Raw genomic sequence first — 23,447 nt, 5'->3', positions numbered from 1 at the left:
TTATAAGCATAATAATTAAAGACAATAATGATATATAAGCATAATTATTATAAGCATAAAAACTTTACTCCGAATAAGAAAAGTTTTGGCACAACTTTGAACATTTCCGAAACTTACTTTTTCTTTGGCTGCATTTGGTTCATGATTGTGACTTTTTATATTTTTTGACTCTATTTCATGCTGTTGGTCAGCATACTTTTCGTGTGTAAGATAAACATGTTGGCGGCGTTGGCCCGCCGCAACCTAACCTACTGTTATGCCTTGTAAAAATTATGACAAAACACTATTATTCTAAAAAAGAATTATGGATACCTATTTATATGCGAATCAAATTTATACCAACAAATATTAGTCCAAAAATAAGTTATACCTAAAAAACCAGTATTCTTAGATGTTATTATGGGAAAGTACTATTATGCTTAAAAACGTTATGCGAAAAGGATTATGATAATTAAAATTATGACAAAACCATTTATGCATTTTAAGGGAATCCCGACGTCACACACACAGATGCGTGTGTACGATAACGTCGTGTACTGTCTGTGTAAAACGAGGTGTTTTGTATAAAGTGTCTGGAGTGTGGTAACGGGAACAATTACAGTACATAAACATTCATTCTACATACACAGTCACGCCAGCAAACCTATTTCTCTTCTAGAAGCACATAGTTTGGCAAAAGATTTTTTTATGAAAAAATATTAACGCGGCTTCACATAATATATGTCCATCTAAGGACTTAAATATTAAGTGTGGCTGCAACTGACTTCTGGTGACCTGCGGCTCTGTTCACCCCAAAAAGGATAACTATAGCTTGTGTCATGTACTTAAGCTGTGTCCGCAACTAGAGTACGCGCCACGAATTAAGTTCCGCGGATTATAGCATGGCTCCATCAGCACAAGCTGAGCCATTTCCTTTTGCCCGTAATATTCATAATTACCTAGTTCTTATAGCAAATGTAAATTGTTACTGGCAATAAATTTATTTTAGTATTATTCTTTATTTACTTAAATGAAAAGTCATAATAATTCTAAAATCATAAAAGTCATGCTACGACGCCAGGACGCGGTGCGGTGGACTTCTCACGTGACACGGCTATTTTTTGTTTGACGTGACTGAAGATTTGCCGCAAATAGCATTAACTACTTGGCTGGAAGAATGGGGAGCTCTGAGGGCTCTCACCTGGTACAATATTTAAGGCAACAGGCCTGAGGTCTAGGCTAGGCAACAGGCTATTGGGTCGATAGCGATAAGCGCTGAACGAGGAAAATCGTCGACCACGGCGGCGGAGTCGATATCGGAATCCTGTGGCGCGGACTGTACATCGACATTTATAACATTTTATGTCATAGTCATAAAGTAAATAAATGATTGAACGTTTATGTCATGTAATTGATCCGCTTCGCGCCATTCTATTAACGCATCAGATAGGAGTAACTCAAGGCGAGAATTGATGGAGACGCGAGCACCTAATTACATTGGCCTCCACGCCTGGCCAGGGCTCCGACAGACGTAGGATACTAGTACTGGTGATTATCTAGTTCATACCCCGGCTGGATCTATTCTTACCACTGAATCTGAACTTTTCCAGTTCATGGAACATACATCTGCAATACATAATGGCTAGGTCTTCTTCTATCGTGTGGATTGTGACGTGGATTTCCAACCCCATCAACCCTGGTGTCAGAGTTATTACTGAGCCGCCATAGGCCCCTGACATGACTCATGTAACGACTGCATACTTACATCAGTAAGTAATAACCGGGGCTAACGGCTTAATGTGCCTTCCGAAGCACGGATCATCTTACTTTTCATTCATCATCATCATCATCTTTTCTTTTATTCGTTTTGATGTGACAATTAGGTTCAGAAATAACGATTTAGATTCTGTACGTAAGTAGGTACTTGATTGTGTTATTGAGATCGCGGGCGGAAGTTTAATGGTGCGTAGGTATCTACTTATTACTTACCAGATTCATCGAGTTCAAAAAGGAAAGATTTCCTAATGTAAACGCACCTTAAAGACATGCATCATTGGGCTATCACGTCCTACTTAGCCCCAATAAAGTAATCTTGGTCGTTAACTCGTCAATGTGTGGCAATATATCACAGAGGCAGTACGCTGTCATCTGCCCACTGCCAATTAAGGGAGGGCAATGCAAGAATGCGATCAGTCGTGGTATCGGATTTCGGCTCAGACATAACCAATTGATGCAAACTTCTCGTTGACAGGAGCGATGCCCAGCTTGCTGATGAATGAGGTTACAGCGTAGAATAAAGAATAATACCTACTAGGTACATAATGGCCCCGATTCCTGCAGACACCTGTCTAATAGGTAGAAATATCATCATTATCATCAGCCGATTAACGTCCCCACTGCTGGGGCACGGGCCTTCCCTATGGATGGGTAGGGAGATCGGGCCTTAAACCATCACGCGGGCCCAGTGCGGATTGATGGTTATTAACGACTACTAATGCAGCCGGGACCAACGGCTTAACGTGCCTTCCGAATCACGGAGGAGCTCGAGATGAAAACTTTTTTTTTTTGTGGTCACCCATCCAATGACCGGCCTTTGCGAAAGTTGCTTTACTTCAACACCGAGCTCCTCGAAGGTAGAAATATACTTAGTTAAAATTTTAAAGTTCCTTATAAAATCAGATATTTTCTTGTCTCACTGTGAGGTCAATGACCGGTACTGATTACTAAGCCGTCAAAGGCCTCTGACATGGCTCAAGTAAGGAGCTACATAATTTACTTAAAGTAAATACCTACGTGCTGGAACCTAAGACTTCTGACACTCGGGCAATCGGGTGATCGGCCTACAATGCTCTTAATTACTGACCAAACTAGGGATCACAAACTGATTAGAGATATTGCGATTTGAAAAAAAGGGGGGAAGTCGCAATATGCGAACCCAAGACCTGCGGATCAAGAACCCACGCTCAACTAGACTAACGTAGGCTGAAATCGGTGATAATAATATTTACTTGTCGGTGTAGCATTCTCCATGCTACTTTTTAGGGAAAAATAGAGCAGTGGTTTCCCTCTTGCCTTCCGCCCCGCTGTACTCTGACGCGATGTGGCGCCCAGAGTAGTACTTACCATTAGGTAAATTGAATACTTAAGGTCGATCTTGAAAGTTTATTACACTTTACTCATTATATTTTAACGATCCCCAAGGTGTTTTCAATCGCCAGATCATTATGGTAAATTATGCATCGCTGGAGTCAAAGTCATAAACGAAGTTAGTGCTAAGGAACTCAGAGATGCATTTACGACACACATAACGGAAGCAATGTAGATATACCTATATGTCTAGTACAAACATGAGCAACATCATGTACCTCCGTGGTCCAGTGGTTGAGCGTTGGGCTCACGATCCGGAGGTCACGGGTTCGAATCCCGGTGGGGACATATCACAAAAATTACTTTGTGGTCTCTAGTTTGGTTAGGACATTACTGGTTGATCACCTGATTGTCCAAAAAGTAAGTAGTCGTTACATGAGCAATGTCAGGGGCCTTTGGCGGCTCAATAGTAACCCTGACACCAGGGTTGATAAGGTTGGTACTCCACCTCACAACCCACACGACAGAAGAAGGTCATGTACCCACTTTAGAAAAAAAAATGTATTTTATGATTACTAACATAAGCTACGTAACCTAAGCTCTGTGACTGTGAATATGGTTTGGATACTGGTCATGTTAACCACATTTTTCTGGCTTGCCCTCTACATGACAACTCCCTTCTTTTTAAGAATCTTTTATTACAAAAGTCCCTCTTCCTACATCTATTTCGGTCCTACTTGCTTCTAATGATCCTCAAATATATAAGTTGTTGGCTACATTTATTCATATAAAAAATATTAAATTATAGTTAAATATATGTTTATTTTATACCTACTGATATGTGTAAGTAAGTACATTGATATTCCTTATTTCAAAATTTCGTTCCTATCCAAATTCCTTTCTCCATAAACGTTTCCTAAGTTTTTATCCTCTACATTCAAATCTACATTAATGGCAAATATGCAAGTCGCATGACGCCAAAGAAGAAAAAAAAACACCTAAGCTCCCGCCAGTTCACATTTTTCGCAAAAGTCATACATCTACTTCCAAATTCCTGTTATCACAGGTATTTTTTTAAAAGAAAGAGATGGTATCGCTGGATGGGTTACAAAGATAATTTGATTCTGCAGTTTCTACTCTCAACAAAAAAGGAAAATACTAAAGTGGATAGGTAATTTGGCGTATATTGTAAAACTAGCGACTCGCCCCGGCTTCGCTCGGGTGCAATCCTGAGGAAAAATAAGGTTAAGTACTACTTACTGATATAAAGACTACTTATTTACATCAGTAAGTAGTAACCGAGACCAACGGCTTAACGTGCCTTCCGAAACACGGATCATCTTACTTTCGGACAATCTGGTGATCAGCCAGTAATGTCCTAACCAAACTAGGGACCTCAAAGTAATTTTTGTGATATGTCCCCACCGGGAATCGAACCCGGGACCTCCGGATCGTGAGCGATATGTCCCCACCGGGAATCGAACCCGGGACCTCCGGATCGTGAGCCCAACGCACAACCACTGGACCACTGAGGTCGGTAACCTAACATAAACAGTCGTCTTCACATAAAAGATCAAAAATATCCGTATCTGTTAAGGGGGTATGTAGTACGTAGGCAATGGGAATTACCTTGTCTAGGCAGTCAGATTAATCGTTTTATATAATAATAATAATAAAATATTTATTTCAGATTCTGCATCCATATCATCACATCTATTTTACTTAACTCACAAGTTAATCAGGAAACTCTAAATACGTACCTGGATGCAATTAAAAATATTGGCGCCCCGTCAAACCGCGTACGCTGCCGATTTCGACCTATTTTTTGGCCCACGCCATCGTGTGGTCCAGTGTGGTCACATATAGTAGGTAAGTCATTAAGAGTTCTCGTTCTAATAGGTAAATATGTGAAATAATTCCGATGACGAATCTGTTCTACCCTGTCAACTGCCATAGGAATTACGGGTGATCCTCAGAACAATAACTAAAGCAAGCATAGTTTAGTTATTATTCTGAGGGGTGATCGCAGACTGGAAAAAAAAGCAAAGGGTAGGCAGCACAGACTAATAACACGATACTAGGCAGACGCGAGGGTAGCATTCGATGGAAAATGTGCATGAATTAATTTGTTACTATTGAGTATTAGCTTACACCCGCTTTAACCAACGATGAAAAATGTCATGATGGACTCACCATACCATGCATCCCAAATCAAAACCTGCCCCCATAGCGATGTAGCCTAAGTTAAAACTTTAAAGACTTTAGTAAAAGTGGAAGAAACGAAAGTGGCGTGTCAGGATCGTATAGTACCTAAGTAGAACTATAATTTTCTGCCTACCCCAATAAGGCATAGGTGTGATCCACGAGTGATCTTGTATGTATGTACTCCAAGCTCCAAGCCTTAGCTCCGATAGATTATTCCTTATTCTACATTCGCTAGCGCACAATCAGGTAAAAATTCAAAATTGCGGTACTGCTGCTGCCATCTATGTATTTTTCGGGTTATTTATATAAACAGGCTTTTACGGCCACATTCCTTTGCTGGTAAGTGCCAAAACCAAGCCAAAACAAAAATTGTCTATTGTATCTACTGTCTACCTGTCTACAAAGTCTATGGCTGACTCTGCTGTCTTGACTGCCACATAATTAATTTTATTGGCTAACCATATCGAACGATGTCTCTGATTGGTGGATAAGATCAAGTACCGTAAAAAAATACCAATGAATGACTATGTCGTAAACGGAAACAAACCTTCTGCAACATGGCGATTTTTCTTGGTCATCATTCATCGCAAGTCGTTTGATAATTATTGCGTGGCTGTTATGGGAATTTCCTGTCGTCGTGCGTTGTATTTTCTTTTTGACAAATTTTCGTCGTTTTGTTCTCCGTAAATTTAACCAGTAAAAATGAGTGTTGATGCGTACGGGCCGAGTTCTCAAACGCTCACGTTTTTGGACACCGAAGAAGCGGATCTTATCGGAGCAGACACCCAGGGCTCTGAATTCGAGTTTACTGACTTCACCCTTCCATCTCAGAGCCAGACACAAGCGTCGCAACACGACCATGGCTTGGCAACGTCCAACCAGGTAAGTAAACATTGATCACATTTCGCATTATTTTGTTTTTAACACGTAACATGTCATAACCTTATTTTGGCGATAGGATCTATTTAGTTTTATGAATTCCAGTCATCGGTGCATCTGGCGTAATGCTTAACTGTGCAATACCATTTCGTTGTACGGCAATACCTTGTTACATAGAGATAAACAATACCCGCCACATGTTTTTAGAAATGACTGCAAATAGATTCCACCTTTATTCATACAGTTCTTATTAGACTCGTGGTGATAATGTCTTGTTTTGCAGGTGAATGGCTTGGGCCGGACGGATTTGTCTTCTAAGATATCGAGTGTGACTAATGCTATAGCAGAGCTACAGTTTGAGGAAGAGGATGAAGCATTGTACAGTAGTAAGGAGCTTCCCGAACATGCGTGTAAATACTGTGGCATTCACGACCCCGCCACCGTGGTCATGTGTAACATCTGTAATAAATGGTGAGTAGATGGTAATTTTACAATCCTTATGTGGCAATCCACAGTGTAGTGGCATGGTGGAGTATGCTCACTTGGAGAGGCCTGTGCCCAGCAGTGGGACGTTATAAACTGTTTATATTGTTATGTATTGTGGCTGGTCGAGGAGTTTTATAAGCCACTAGTTAGCTATATCCCAATATGGTATAAGTGAAAGGATTGTAAGAAGTACAACTGTATTGAATTTCAATAAGCTGCTCTGAAATGATATATAGGTAATTAGAAATAGTTATAATGAGCTAACTAGAAAGATATGGCAATGTCAAACTTGCCTGTATGTTTAGTAATTAAAATAATATTTCATCTTATTTAATGGCAAAAAACTGTTATATTATCAGAAATATGTAGGTACCCTATCAGATTTTACTAATCCTACATAACTGTGTATATTTTGGAATGTTTCAATACCTATTTTTGCAAAGTACACTAAGTTAACAGGTTATTTATTACTTTGTTTGTTTTGCATTGTCGCCTTGGGACTACCTGTAGATAATGTGTTGCAAACTTCATTGAATTGGCTTGAGTACTTAAATTATGTCATATGGAAATGATATTAAATTAGGTATGTCCTGCTAGTATGCAACCTACCTGATAATAGTGCCGATTTGGGCAACCACTAACTTAATTTGACAGGACTAAAACTAGCTCCATTTCATTCTTTTACCTATTGTAAGTGAAGGACAGCACTATTTTTTAAATTACACACCCAACACACAAAAGCAACAGCTCTTAAGCTGTCAAACTAAAGTTAGGTTATATTTATGTCCACCTGAATAGGCAATAACTATTTCCATTAGTGTGTTCCTTATATTTTAGTGTTATTTCATTATAGAATTGTGCTGAAATGAATCAATAGAGGGGGAATACTTGTTGCGCCGACCCTACTTCGAGTGGGATATGGGCAGTAGTATGATGATGATTTTAGACTTACATTTAATTGACTATTATCAGGTTCTGCAACGGACGTGGCAACACGTCAGGATCTCACATCATAAACCATCTCGTGCGAGCGAAGCACAAAGAAGCGGCGTTGCATCGTGACGGACCTCTTGGGGAGACATTGCTGGAGTGCTACTCTTGCGGTGCTCGGAATGTCTTCGTCCTTGGCTTTATCCCAGCAAAAGCCGATTCCGTTGTTGTTCTTCTGTGCCGGTGAGCATCTTTAGAATTTTTAACGTACCTAATATAAAATTGTCGACAACTGCTGATTTTTCGAGAATACATTTCTGTCTGACCTTCCAATTTGAAGGGTAAACCTAGCTAATTACAGCTTAGGTCACAATGATTTAGAATATCACTTGTTTGAAAGTCTATTTGAAAGTGAAAGAAGCTGGCTGATTGTTATCCCAGCAGTACTACTGATTTTGAATTTAAATTCACTTATGGATCATAAATCAAATCCATAAACATTGTGAAGAAGCCTATAATGCCAAACAAGCTTCCGGAAGTTATCAGTAGCATCTGCAGTGTATGCATAAAATAATGAATAATCTACATATAGAATGACAACTCTATGCTCCGCACCAGTGGCTGAACTAAGTTTGTCTGACCCCAATCGGTCTTACTTTAGTCTTCCATCGTATGGCGTCAGACGTCACACACACAGATTCGCGTGTACGATAACGTCCAAGTGTAGTCAATGTGTCAATGTAAAACAAGGTTTATTTTTATGAAGTGTCCAGGGTGTGGTGTAAGCCTGCGCCCAGCAATGCGATATTTAATCTGTTTGTGTATGAACAGGCGCATAATGAGTGGTAATTTAACCAAGTGTACCATTGTTATTTATTATTCCAGGCAACCCTGTGCGGCACAGAGCTCCCTGAAAGACATGAATTGGGACCAGGAGCAATGGAAGCCTCTTATTTGTAAGTTCCAATTCTTTAGAAGATTTCTAAATTCTTCATCATCATCAAGTACATCTCCAAGATGACACTTAGAAAGGTTTAGTACAATACAACAGAGTATATTGTACTAAACGGTTCAGAAACCGACGTGCGTGTATGAAACGATGGAAGCAAGACATGACATGGCATGTTGCCCTCTGCCCTTAGCATTCCTCATTTTGTCCGGTCTTGTAGTTATAACTGAGGAATGGAACAGACACGTCAGGATTCGAACTTGCAAATTTCGGAGCACGGCTTATGGCTTATTCAAACAAAATCTGTAGGTATCTATATTAACATTATAAAAATTTCAATTTTATTCCAGTTCCTTTGTTTCTTTGTTATTTTATTTAAAAAAAAAATCAATTATGTAATGTTTTTTTACAGCCGACCGTGCTTTCTTGTCGTGGTTGGTGAAAGTCCCGTCGGAAGCAGAGCAAATGAGAGCGCGTCAGGTACCGATATAACACACCTTTATACAGTGTACTAAACCACATAACTGTGATTATTAATAAAAGGTTAAATAAATTTACAATAAACCTCCTTGTTGCTTCGCCGCAGTCGGGTAAAAAAAAATACTGGTTGCAAGTGTCCACAGAGATATGTTTGTGAAAAATATTGTTATGGAACAGACAAGTTAGGATTCGAACTTGCAAATTTCGGAGCACTGCTTAAATGGCTTATTCAAACAAAATCTGTAACATTAAATCTGTATATTAACATTATAAAAATTCCAATTTCAATTTTATTCCAATTCCTTTGTTTCTTTGTTACAATTTTTTTTTTAAATTTAACCCAGGCAACTGAGGCACATAAAATACATAATACACTTCTCATCAAAAAAATCGAAACACCTTGCAAGTTTACGTTTTGTCAGGATTATCAGAAAAATGTGTACATTTAGGAATAAATGTTAAATGTCGTTTAATAGTGAGTAATATGAGCTTATCAAATCTTAATGTTAATGTTCTAAATTTAAATGAATTTTTCATAGGTTTCGTATTTTGTTAAATGAGTCATTTTTATTCCGTATGGAGTATAAAGGAAATGGATAAAACAACACACGTAAATGAAAAAAAAAAGCTAAAAAACGTTTATTTAATAACTTGTATTCCCTCCCCGAGCTCTAATTACTGCTTCCATACGGTTCTTCATCGATCGGATGAGAGTCACGATCACATGCTGTGGTATATTGTCCCATTCCTCTTGGATTGCATCTTGCAGCTGGCTAAGTGTTTCTGGGGCAGGATCTCTTGCTCGAATTCGTCTCTTTAATTCATCCCACAGATGTTCAATGGGATTCATGTCCGGGCTTCTTGCTGGCCATTCCATAATAGAGATATCGACTTCGTTAAGATAATCTCGTACGACGCCCGCGGTGTGAGCCCTAGCATTGTCGTGCATGAATATGAAGCCGTTGCCAATAAAATGTGCATAGGGCATCACATGAGGCTCGAGACACTCTTCGACGTACCGATGACAGTTTAGTGCAGGCAGACGTGGCCCAGACACGAAAGCAAGCTCTGTCTTACCGTCGGCGCTGATTCCTCCCCAAACCGTCCACGAACCGCCACCATAGCTGACCTTTTCTTTAATGCAGCATTGTGCATAGCGTTCTCCGTCTCTTCTGTAGACCTTGTTCCTTCCGTCGTTACCATACAGCATAATTTTACACTCATCAGAAAAGAGAACTTTGCTCCACTGTAGGTATGACCAATTTAGGTGCTCACGTGCAAAGTTAAGGCGCGCTCTTCGATGGTCTGCAGTTAATTTCGGCCCATTTGCTGGCTTATGCGGTACCAGTCCACGATCCTTCAACCTTCTTCTAATTGTAGAGTCACTTACAGCCACCCTTCGTACAACACGAAGCCGCTGCTGCAGTTGAAAAGCGTTAAGGCGTCGATTTCTTAAAGAAGTTGTTACAATAAATCGATCATCTCGCTCAGAAGTGACCCGATTCCTGCCAGATCCTGAACGGCGCGTGAACAAACCAGTCTCCCGATAACGTTTATAGACTCTATGAACAGATGACAGGCTTAGATGCAGTCTTGCAGCCACAACACGCTGACTAAGGCCAGAATCCAGCAATGCCACAACTTGGGCGGCTTCTGTGGGCGAAGTATCCATACGTTTTAGAAAAAAAACCTTTTTTCAGACGTCCCAAAGTCACAGTATTGAAATAAAAAACAAAAAGTTTAAGGATAGGCGCCAATTTTTAGTTTTTAAACGCTAAATGTACTCCAACCCTAAACACACATTTGTCTCAAAACAGTGATTCATTTCGTTTATAAGATAAACAAATGAAATTCTAATTTTGAATTTAGAATTTTCGCTTATTACTGTAATGGCCAAACTGCCAGCTATACATTTATGTATTTTTTTTTCATCGTATGAATTCTTTTTTGTGTTAAATTCGGACAGAAACAATGAAAACGGAAGTGTTTCGATTTTTTTGATGAGAAGTGTATATACAACTTCCTATTAATATTTTGAGTAAACAGTAAGTCGTTTTGTACAGGTGACGCCGCAACAGATAGGTCGTCTTGAAGAGCTGTGGCGAGACAACGTGGACGCCACCTTCCAGGACTTGGAGAAGCCCGGCGTGGATGAGGAGCCCCATCAAGTGCTGCTCAGGTATAATATATCAGCAGAACATAGCATACAAGACCAGTACTGGAAAGATGAAATTTTGCACAAAGCTTGCGTTTATCGAGAACATACATAAACTCATATTTCCCACGGGGGTAAACAGAAACTCACACACAAACAGAAACTTAGGACTGGAATACTCTGCCGTCTTCTGTATTTCCGAATGCATATAACCCGGGTGCTTTCAAGGCCCGAGTGAACAGGCACAGTCTGGGCGAGCTCGCAATCATGAAATCATGCTCGAATTCGTGTTTGGATTATAAATGATTATCACGTGCTCAGCGGTGAAAGAAACGTCGTGTGGAAATCCACATTCCCGAGAAATGCATTTTCGGAGGTATGTGACCTAACCTGTATTGGGCTGGTTTTCCCTTCGCGGGTTGGAAGGTTAGATAGGCAGTCGCTTCTGTAAAAATCTTCAGGTTAGGTAAGCGGAGCCTGTGAAAAACGGGATAATGCTAGGGATATGATGACCGACGATAATCAGTACTGTAATTTCCTCGTGTTCACTTGTAATATGTTTGGTTTAAGTATTGGTGACTTTTCTTGTTTTTTTTTTTTGTGTACACACGTGTTCTTTGCAAATTAAATTATTATTCTCACGCTAAACTATAGTGCATTCAAATATATACTATTAGGCTGATAGTGCGAGACGCAGCTAATGCTGACTCCGTAGATAAACATCCTTCAGGCTCGATACCGATAGGTCAGCAGAGGTCGCCGCGCGCGATAGCACAATCGTAACCCTGCAATGCGATCTGGCAAGTTGTCTTGTACAAGTTAGAAGTAGTACTTACCAACTTATACAGAAGTAATATTGAATATTTATGGTAGTCACTTTTAAAGATACCTTTAAAGTAAACTGAACAAAACTAACCAAAAACAGCGACTACAACAAACAAATATACAAAATTAACAAGATAATAGGGTAGTTTCTAACTAGTCAAATCAGTTTTTACTAAAGTCAAAACGCGAAATTACTATAGAATTTGTATGAAAAAGCAACCTGGGACGTCAAAGAAAAACGTGACAAAATATCGCACTTATTATTAAAGTTTTCTTGATAAATTCATAAATAAATTAAATAGAAAAAAAATCAGTATTAAAATTTCATTTATTTAGTAAACAGAATTTAATGATTTATTTTTCGACCTAGAAAACTACCCAATTAGTATGACATGTTATTACCAGATACGAGGACGGCTACCAATACCAGAACATCTTCGGTCCGCTGGTGAAGCTGGAAGCTGATTACGACAAGCGGCTGAAGGAGTCCCAGACGCAGGAGGGCATAGAGGTGCGGTGGGACGTGGGGCTGAACAAGAAGACCATCGCCTACTTCACGCTCGCCAAGACTGACAGCGACATGAAGCTCATGCATGGAGACGAGCTTAGACTCAGGTACAGCATTTCCTTGACATAATTACCAGTAATGATTTCGGTCAATGGCATAGAATATAGAACGGGAAGTCTCCGCCCCGCGCCAATTAGTATCAGGCGCCGACCTTACCCCTTCTGGGTCTTAAATGTTTTAATTGGTTGTAAGCTGCTAAAGAGTAAGAGCGTGCGGAATCTCTGTCTCGCTCGCACTTACGCGGTAAGGCGGCATACGATAACAATGAGATTTCTGTATTGAGTGTCTGGTAGTGTTGCCGAAAAATCGATAGTTTTACTATCGATAGTAAACAGCCAAAATCATCTACCCAATCGATAGGCCTATCGATAGTATCGATACTATCGATAGTTCTTTTTTGGCGATACTATTGATAAGCAACGATAGTATCGATACTATCGATAGTATCGATAGTTAAAAGAAGAAAAACTATCGATAGTATCGATACTATCGATAGTATCGATAGTTGAAAAACGAAAAACTATCAATACTATCGATACTATCGATAGTATCGCTCTTCGATATTGCGCAAGCTATCGATACTATCGATAGTATCGATACTATCGATAGTTTTGTACGATCGATAGGGCCCTTAATTTCGATAGTATTGAATGTAGCATTGTGTGGAACAATTCACACCATTTAAAGCTCGTATTTAATATATTTTATGTTACGTGGGTGTTTTTGCAGTGTTGACGTTTGGTTTTGAAGTAGGCAATTCTCTAAACTTTACAGAGACACTGTTAAGTTAGTGGATAGGATTTTTTTTACAATACTATCGAAATTAAGGTCACTATCGATCGTACAAAACTATCGATAGTATCGATACTATCGATAGTATCGATAGCTTGCTCAATATCGAAGAGCGATACTATCGATAGTATCGATAGTATTGATAGTTTTTTGTTTTTCAACTATCGATACCATCGATAGTATCGATACTATCGATAGTTTTTCATCTTTTAACTATCGATATTATCGATACTATCGTTGCTTATCAATAGTATCGCCAAAAATGAGCTATCGATACTATCGATACTATCGATAGTATCGATACTATCGATTAATTATCGATACTATCGTTTTTTGGTAAACTATCGATAGTTCGATCGAAAACTATCGATATGGCGCTATCGATCGGCAACACTAGTGTCTGGGGTGTACCTAAGTAAGGTCAGTTCCTTGCAAAGTAATAAATTAACTAGTTGCACTTAAAACCTCCTGGGTACATGTCGTATCTGTAATAGACAAAAAACACCTACAAAAACATACATTTTATAATTATGGCAACTAATGGTTCATCATTTTACCACTATTTACAAATAAATTGCTGGGCTCAGTGACTGAACTTTTGCTCTTTGATTGTACGTTACATAATCCGCTCAACGGGGTCTGCACAGAATTCGACGTCTACCTACTTTAGATAGCATCTCTCTCTTTCTTTCTTGCTCTACTACTACACAGAAAGAAAAAAATTACCAGTATATATTTACAGATACGTGGGCGAGATGCACAAGGCTTGGTCGGGCGTGGGCCACGTGATCAAAGTGCCGGACAACTACGGCGACGACGTGGGCCTGGAGCTCAAGTCCGGCGCCGGCGCACCGCTGGACGCCACCTCCAACTTTGTCGTCGACTTCATTTGGAAGAGCACGAGCTTTGATCGGTGAGAATAATCAAAAAATGTAAACTTTCACTTCACTTTAAAAAAAAAACTTTTCACCGCTAATTTCCACCCCTTAATTTCTTGAGGGGTGGAAATTAGCGGTGAAGGAAAACATCCTAAAGGAAACCCACATTCCCGAAAAAAGCGTTTCGTAGGTAGTTTTCGTTGACCTAACCTTTGGACTGGTTTTCCTTTCGCGGGTTGGAAGGCGAGACTCACTTCTGTAAAAAACCGGACCTGTCAAATCATCAGGTTAGGTAAGCCGACCCCGCGAGAAACGGGATAACGCTAGGGTTATTGATGATTGATTGAGAGACCTGTGCTCATCAATAAGACATTTATAGGCTGGTTATATTTTTATGGTTATTTACATACTTTGTTTCAAAACGGAAGAATAGTATCGATACTTATCGACAGTATCTATTTATTTATTAGATACATCAACAGTACAAACACACAACAAATATAACTTTCTTAAGGCTAGTACTAGTGATTGCACCAACAGACACAGACGATCGATCGATCGTATCGATTGAGATAGCGATAGGATGCTTTTTAATACATGAAAACTCGGATGTTTCGGGAAGACTAAAGCAAGAATTGAACATTCGCAGTATGCAACTAGCGCTGCGCAAGTTCGCGGTGGACGAGTCGTCAGTTTCGGGGTACATCTATCGGCGGCTGCTGGGCCACGAGGTGGAGGAAGTGCTCTTCCGCGTACACCTGCCCAAACACTTCTCCGCGCCCAACCTGCCCGACCTAAATCGCTCGCAGGTGAGGATACTGTTGTAAAAGTTGAAGAACGGGGAGTCTAAATAAGGCCACATTGCAGCAATGAGGATAAAACTAGAAACTAGAAGCTCAAATGTAGGCGGCGAATATTTATTCAATCTAACAACCTCAGACCTTTCAGAACACAAAAAAGAGATTAGATTGTAATCGCAAAACAACTTTGTGCTTTCCCTTTCCCTGAAAAGTAAGACGATCCTATGAATCGGATACGCACGAGATATTTTAGAGATCTTCGGCGTTTCAACAATAAGAATTGCCATATCAATCTGGGGTTCTAAAAGCAATATTGCTATTTGACATTTATTTACATTGCGTAATATTGCATTTGAGGGTAAAAACTGTTTATTTCTCCCATCAGATGTCGCTACTGTTGAGTGTCCCTAAAGGAGATCATCGGCTCTCCATACTTTGGCCGGCCCAAATTTGAAAGTGCCGGCCAGAGAAAAAAAATGTGTCGAACCTTTCGAGTACATTGCTCTGAACATTTTTTACTATGACATCAAACGTGTATGACCATTAGTTTGGCTTTAATTGGATTTTAAAAATCACGATTTTTCATACATTTTGTAAAAAAAAATATTATGTCCGTTTGGAAAAAAAGGGATACAGGCGTATTACAAAGGACCGTTAGAACATTTATTAGTATGGCGCCAAACTTCTATGACCATTATTTTGACGTTTATTGGACTTTCCGTTTTGGTTAATATGTTAAAATGCCGGCAATCGAAAAAAATACGTCGAATCTGTCTAATAGTTGCTTCTCAATATTTTTTAATATGACACCAAACATCTATGACCATTATTTTGACTTTTATTGGAATTTACGTTTTAGTTCAAATGTGAAAAGTGCCGACCAGCAAAAATACCATGTAGAGAGTATCGAGTAGATGCCTATTAACATTTTTTTCTATAGCACCAAACGTGTACGATCATTAGTTTGGCTATTATTTTATTTTAAAAATCTTGATTTCTTATTTATTTTGTTTAAAAATAAAGTGCTTTGGGCAAAAATTGCGATACGGCGGATTACAAAGGACCTTGAATACAACTTTGAACATTTAATAATCTGGCGCAAAACATTTTTGACCATTATTTTGAGTTTGGCTTTTATTGGACTTTTTAAGTCTTTATTTTTTTATACATTTTAACAATGACAACAAGCAGAGCTTTCCCAATGACTAGACTATGACTATGTTATTAGTCAGATAAATACTTTGTGTTTTTGTTTTGTGTGTTGATAGGTGAACTTCTATATTAATACTATCTGATTTTAGATATGACGTTGGCTGTAGTTTTTGCATTCCACTCAACGTTACGGCCTAAGTTTAGGTTGAATTATTATGACCGTAGATGGTTACCACCCTCCAAAGATAAGCTTGCCATCTAGTGACGAAACTCGTATTTCGGTATGACGTCTGAAGTAGCTGTTAGGGAAGACAGGAGTCGGGCAGTTGTACTTTGCATGTATGCCGATCACAATTTCCTGGTGCTACTCGGCCGATAACGTAGTACCTCTATCACCCCACTGTATTTTCCTTGTATACACACTTTTCTTAAAAAAAGTAGCTTCTAAAGCGTAAACGCAAACCTATTTTTAATTTATAAAAATGTGTCAAAAAGACGACTGTATTACGCCTTTAGCAAGATAATTCCATTATCACCAGATAAAAGTTTTTTTCGCCAAAGTGTAGGTATCTATGAAAACACCAGATTTAGAAAAATCGAATTATGTTCAAAATAGTGGTCAAAGACGTTTAATTCCATTTAAAATCAAGATTTTTTTTTAAATCCAACAAAAGCCAAACTAATGGTCATACACGTTTTTGTCATAGTGAATAATGCTTACAGGTATCTTCTCGATAGCTTTGACATGTGTTTTTTGCTGACCGGCACTTTTCACACAGAAACTATAACGTAAAGTCCAACAAAAGTCAATATAATGGTCATAGACGTTTGGTGCCCTAATAATAAATGGTCAAACGGATAAGTTATAACGGAGTATACCAATATTGTTTCTTGGCCAGCACCTCACATTTTCACCTAAAATGTATGAAAATTCTTGTTTTTTTAATTCGAATAAAACCGAAAATATTGACCCTACAGCTTTGGTGCCATAGTAATAAATGCTCAGACGGATAAGTTCTAAGGATATATACCATTATTGTTACTTGGCCGGCACTTTACATTTTGACCAAAAATGTATGAAAAATACAGTTTTTTTAATTCGAATAAAACCGAAGATATTGGCCCTACAGCTTTGGTGCCATAGTAATAAATGCTCAGATGGATAAGATCTAACGGCATATAGCAAAATTATTTTTTGGCCGGCACTTTGACTTCTGGGCCGAAATCCGATGATCTCCTTTCATCATAATTCATCATAATGTATATACAAATTTGTTGATCATTTCAGTCAATTTCATTAAATAAAACCTCATCATTATCATCATTGGCCACAACATCTTGACAGATGATAGTAACAGTGGTTGTGTAGTTGTCGTGTTTTGCTGCAGGACCTTTTGTGACTTATCAAGCCAATAGCAGTACGGCATCTTCAACGCAAAAAAAAACCTAGAAAAAAATCCTCCTAAATCGAAACCAAAACCAAGAGTACAAATTAACGTTAACTAACAGTTGATATTTTAAAATATGAAATTCAGGTGTACGCGGTGAAGCATGCGCTGCAACGGCCTCTGTCCCTCATCCAAGGCCCGCCCGGCACCGGCAAGACTGTGACGTCAGCGACCATAGTGTACCAGCTGGTGCGCCAGAACGGCGGGCCCGTGCTGGTCTGCGCGCCCTCTAACACTGCTGTCGATCAGCTAACCGAGAAGATACACCGCACTGGACTCAAGGTATGATAGTCTACAGATTCATACAACAGCTTCCATGGGCGAGTGGTTTGAGCATTGGGCTCAAGATCTTGACGTCCGGGTTCGATTCCCGATGGGCATAGGCGAAAATTGCTTTGTGAGTCTTTTGTTTCGTTTCCTAGCCAATCGCAGGCTCAATCACCTGATTGGCTGAAAAAAGTAAGATGGCTTCGAGCTTCGAAAGCCTCCACCGACCCACAGTGGAGCAGCGTGCTCAGCAGGATGTCGTAGTAACGAGCGCTCGTGTGCAGGTGGTGCGGCTGTGCGCCAAGTCCCGCGAGGCGATGGAGTCGTCGGTGTCGTTCCTGGCGCTGCACGAGCAGGCCCGCGCGCTGGGCTCGGGCGGCGCGGGCGAGTGCGAGCTGCGCAAGCTGTCGCGGCTGCGCGAGGAGGCGGGCGAGCTGTCGGCGGGCGACGAGCGGCGCCACCGCGCGCTGCGCCGCGCCGCCGAGCGCCGCCTGCTGGACGCGGCCGACGTCGTGTGCACCACCTGCGTGGGCGCGGGCGACCCGCGCGTGGCGCGCATGCGCTTCCAGTCCATCCTCATCGACGAGGGCATGCAGTCCACCGAGCCCGAGTGCATGGTGCCCGTGGTGCTGGGCGCGCGCCAGCTCATCCTGGTGGGCGACCACTGCCAGCTGGGGCCCGTCGTCATGTGCAAGAAGGCGGCCAAGGCGGGCCTCAGCCAGTCGCTGTTCGAGCGGCTCGTCGTGCTCGGCATCCGCCCCTTCCGGCTCGAGGTGCAGTACCGCATGCACCCGGAGCTGTCCCGTTTCCCGTCCGACTTCTTCTACGAGGGCTCGCTGCAGAACGGCGTCAGCGCCGAGGAGCGCCGGCTGCACAAGATCGACTTCCCGTGGCCGCGGCCCGACCGGCCCATGTTCTTCTACGTGACGCAGGGCCAGGAGGAGATCGCCGGCTCGGGCACCTCGTACCTCAACCGCACCGAGGCCGCCAACGTGGAGAAGCTCACCACGCGCTTCCTCAAGGCGGGCGTGCGCCCCGAGCAGATCGGCATCATCACGCCCTACGAGGGCCAGCGCTCCTACCTCGTGCAGCACATGCAGTACCAGGGCAGCCTGCACGCCAAGCTGTACCAGGAGATCGAGGTGGCCAGCGTGGACGCGTTCCAGGGCCGCGAGAAGGACATCATCATCATGTCGTGCGTGCGCTCCAACGAGCACCAGGGCATCGGCTTCCTGAGCGACCCGCGTCGGCTCAACGTGGCGCTCACGCGCGCCAAGTACGGCCTCATCGTCGTCGGCAACCCCAAGGTGCTCAGCAAGCAGCCGCTGTGGAACCACCTGCTCGCCTTCTACAAGGAGCGGCGCGTGCTCACCGAGGGCCCGCTGTCCAACCTGAAGGAGTCTGCGATCCAGTTCGCCAAGCCCAAGAAGCTGGTGAACGCGCAGAACCCGGGCTCGCACTTCATGTCGACGTCCATGTTCGACGCGCGCGAGGCCATGGTGCCGGGCTCGGTGTACGACCGCGCGCGGCCGTTGCGGGACCCGCTGGCCTACGTGGGCCCCCCGCGGGCCGCGCTGCAGCCCGTGCCCCCCGCCGCCTTCCTGCGCTGCGGGCCCCCCCGCGGGCCCGGGGCCCCGCCGGCGCGGCGCCGCGCGCGGCTGTCGCAGGAGCCGCTGTCGCAGCCGCCGGCGCTGTCGCTGTCGCAGCCGGCGTCGCAGCCCGACTTCAGCCAGGAGTCGGCGGCGCCCGACTGCCCGTCGCAGCCGGACGGGCTGCTGTCGCAGGACTCCACGTACCAGGGCGGGTTCCGCCGCGCGGCGCAGTACTGAGCTCGGCGCGGCCGAGAGGCAGTGAGCGAGCCCCGCGCTCGGGCGACGTGCAGCGGCGCGAGCGAGCCCCCCGGGGATCGTTTCGAAGTCAAAAATTGTCGATGTCTCACCGCTCTCCGCAGACGTGGCGGCGGGCCCACACGTCGCGGTACGTGATCGAGTCTACAAATTGCTAGTGGTACTGGAGTGCCGGCGATAGAACATCCCTTTCGCGATTAATTACTATCCTTCATCTTTTCTTTTATGATTAAATTAAACGGTAAGCCGGTTAGCGGAGTATTTCGTTTATTAGCCGATACTTTTAGATTTGTGTTCATGTAGGGAGGTTTAATTTATCATCGTATCATCAATGGTAGCGAACGGTCAGAATACAATGTAGATCTCTTGATTTTTTTCATAGTAGAATCGAATGTTCTTCCTATCCGGATTATCCGCGGCGAGGTGTGTTCAAGTTTGGAACTACACGTCGAGCGTACAATAAATTTTTAGTTAGCGGATAGAACACGAACCGTTGTAGACAGAATTGATTGAGAGAAAATTACCAGCTTAAGGACCTCGGCTGACTGAAAATTCATCGTATGTCTGTCTATAGACTAATATTATCCTCGAGACCAGAGAAACGTCCTCTGGAGGGTTCAGGGCACCGTAGCGACAATTAGAGACGACGACATCCGTCAGATGGAACTCCACTGTGAAAAAACTTGGGATGAAAATATAACTACATATAAACGACAACTTGATTGTTTTTCCTTCTGAATCACTAACATTCTAAAGCTCACGCTCGTAGCCCGCACTGGGGTAGGCAGAGGCAGAAGACATCGGATAAGTTGCAGATACTTTTAGTAGCATGAAATATGATTATATAATTCGTAGCGATTTATCAGTTACAGAAACTGTCCATCCCGGTCTTCATGGCGTGGTACACGTTCATTATGTTAAATATTACGAATATATTATAAAGCTAAATATAGTAACAAATCAATTAAAACTGTTGTAATCGTTTAAATTCTATTTACTTGGCTTATTGTTGTTCCCACAGGTAAATGATTAGTTTTCAAAGTGCTGAAAACACTTTTGTTAACTAGCTAATTGTTGTCAATTCAAAACTTGTAGTTACGTTTTATTGTAACAGATATAGAAGCAGAATAATGGTTCATTAAAATGTTAATAATTTTACGCACTCTGGATATTGTAAAGTTGTATAAACCGCTATGTGGCAGAGGTAATAAATAATTAACTTGTGTTACAAACGTTCTTGTATTTGTATGTAGAAAATTATCCGTTTTGTAACAACTGTTTATATTTTTTTAAGTTTTTGTTTTTGAAGGAAAATCAATAAAGGATTTGTCATTGACACAGGCTTTTTTTTGTTGATATGAAGGTCCAAACCACGTCTGTCAGCACCTCATCGCAGTTTTCTATGCTTTGATCCTTTTCTCTCAAAACCCTCGAAAGACATTTTGGTGGCGGGATGTGGTGCCGCCAAAAGATGTATTTCGAGGTACCGAACAGAGCATAGTACCCCGCTAGCCACAAGTTCAAAGTGTAACTACGGATCGCCGATCCAAAGTTGTATATATGTGTCTTGCTGTGTAAACTTCAATATCGCGTTTCAAGACTGCATTATTGAATGTGGCGCCATCTGTTGCATGTGGGCGGAACAAGCTGGCCAACTAGTTGGGTCCGTCACAACGTAATATACGATCCCGACGACCCGATTACTCGTGTGGGTCAGGATGGCGAGTGTAGGGTTATAAATCGTGATGATTTCGATAAATACTAATAAATCAGGCGTTGAAATTTTCGAGAATATTTATTTTCAAATTACTATGAAACCTTTTGTTGCATATTGATGAATTTTACATGTTTACAGTACATTGCTTGTACATTCATCTCGTATCGAAATCATCACCATTTATAACCATACACCCGCCATCCTGACCCACACGATGGTTCCACCCATAGAGAAACACGTACCTCCTTCCACCCTAACAGTCCTCCCTCACAGATAAATTACAGGCAGGCCTTTAGGCTAGCTTCACACCAGTTTTTCCAACACCGGGTGAGGTGAGGTATACACGTATAGCACATATCTACTCCTGCCGCACCCTCATAAGAATTAACAACCTCTTTATAAAAACATACCCACAATAAACCCATCACCCGATTGTTCATGTACTGCGGTAGACGGGAAGGCGTACGCTTGGCAATGAGGCACGCGCGTAAGGAGATTTTTGTATGTAGTAGCTTTTTCAATAAGATAATGTTAAAGGCGAAATACATTAGAAAAAAAAACTGCTTTTTATTTACATTTTAACATGCCTATTGAAAACACCCATTTATGAATTAATAATAAATAGAACACAAACCGCTGTGGAATATTTTAGCACATTTTATCATTGATGTTTTTCAAGGAATGAAAAATCTCAAATTGAAAAAGACAGTTATAGTTGGGTTCTGTAGTATGAATGCTAAAGTATAATTCGTTTAGAAGTTAATTTACTTCATCGGACTAGTGGTGCGGGCTCTATAGCTCAGTTTGACAACTAACATTGAGGATATAAAAAGTTGAAAATCCCCGACTATGGAAAAATCTCGCTCTAAAAGTATGAAACAAGAAAATAGGTATATTTCTCTGAAATTCTTGAGAATAGTGGCATTTTAGGACACATACGACCCCAGTATTGCAATATCTGAATACGCTTTATTATGAATTATGATATAAACATACATACAACCCGTTCCCGATGGGGACATTGTCGAAATCACTTTGTGAGACTGTCCTTTGTTTGGTAAGGACTTTTCAGGCTTGAATCACCTGATTGTCCGAAAAAGTAAGATGATTCCGTGCTTCGGAGGGCACTTTAAGCCGTTGGTCCCGGCTATTAGCTGTAAAAACCCCTCCACCAGCCCGCAGTGGAGCAGCGTGGTGGAGTATGCTCCATACCCCCTCCGGTTGTTTGAGGGGAGGTCTGTGCCCAGCAGTGGGACATATATAGGCAGTTTATGTTATACATACAATCACGCTTATTTCCCGTCGAGGTAGGCAGAGACCACGGAATTCCACTTACTACGATTCTGACACCACTTTCACTTCCTCCACTCTTATCATGCGTGCTCGCCGGTTTACTCTACAATTGATCTGCAGGGCTATCATGCGCAACGTGATAAAATTATCGATCGATTCAATAAGTTTTGTCGAAATCGATAAGTTCGTTTTTTTCCCTAACATGCGTGCCACGTGATATTATCCGTTGTTGTTGTTGTTTAAATTCGCCTTATACAGGGTGTTAGTGACATCGTAACGAAAACTTTGAGGGATGATTCAGGCCATGATTCTGAGTTGATATCAAGTGGAATTTTCCGTCGCAAAAGTAAAAAAATTTGGAATGGAAAATAATTTAAGAAAACACAAAAATTTTCATGAATTAACCGACAGGAAATTCCACTTAACATCAACTGAGAATCACGGTCTGAATCATCCCCCTCAGTATTCGTTACGGTGTCACTAATACCCATACCTACTTGTATGGCTACATGTATGTACTGTAATAACTCATGTCGTTCTGTCAAAATAACTGAAGACAAGGCACTGGCCTGAAGTGGATATTGAAAACTGAAGACAAGGCTTAGGCTTAGGCCTATTTTGATCGCGATTTTCGAATATTAAATTACTAAAGTCATGACTGTATGGTCCTCAGAACTTTGCCTGCCTTATACTGGGTGTAAGTGACATCG

At 41.6% G+C, this 23,447-nt stretch overlaps 1 protein-coding gene across 1 annotated transcript; it reads left to right on the top strand.

The window, feature by feature from the left end:
* The first annotated feature begins 5,803 nt into the window (after nucleotides 1–5,803).
* On the top strand, nucleotides 5,804–21,063 carry LOC126370656 (regulator of nonsense transcripts 1). The gene is made up of 11 exons (XM_050015621.1): nucleotides 5,804–6,153; nucleotides 6,434–6,621; nucleotides 7,609–7,809; nucleotides 8,452–8,522; nucleotides 8,928–8,995; nucleotides 11,059–11,174; nucleotides 12,381–12,590; nucleotides 14,078–14,248; nucleotides 14,863–15,022; nucleotides 17,701–17,895; nucleotides 18,165–21,063. The coding sequence occupies exons 1-11, from the start codon at nucleotides 5,974–5,976 to the stop codon at nucleotides 19,707–19,709; spliced, it is 3,105 nt and encodes a 1,034-aa protein (XP_049871578.1). The 5' UTR covers nucleotides 5,804–5,973; the 3' UTR covers nucleotides 19,710–21,063.
* The last annotated feature ends 2,384 nt before the right edge of the window (nucleotides 21,064–23,447 follow it).

Source organism: Pectinophora gossypiella, chromosome 11 (assembly GCF_024362695.1).
Source record: "Pectinophora gossypiella chromosome 11, ilPecGoss1.1, whole genome shotgun sequence".
NCBI classification, from domain to species: domain Eukaryota; kingdom Metazoa; phylum Arthropoda; class Insecta; order Lepidoptera; family Gelechiidae; genus Pectinophora; species Pectinophora gossypiella.
The sequence above is the reverse complement of the archived record's forward strand: the minus strand, read 5'-3'. Positions and strand labels throughout refer to the sequence as shown.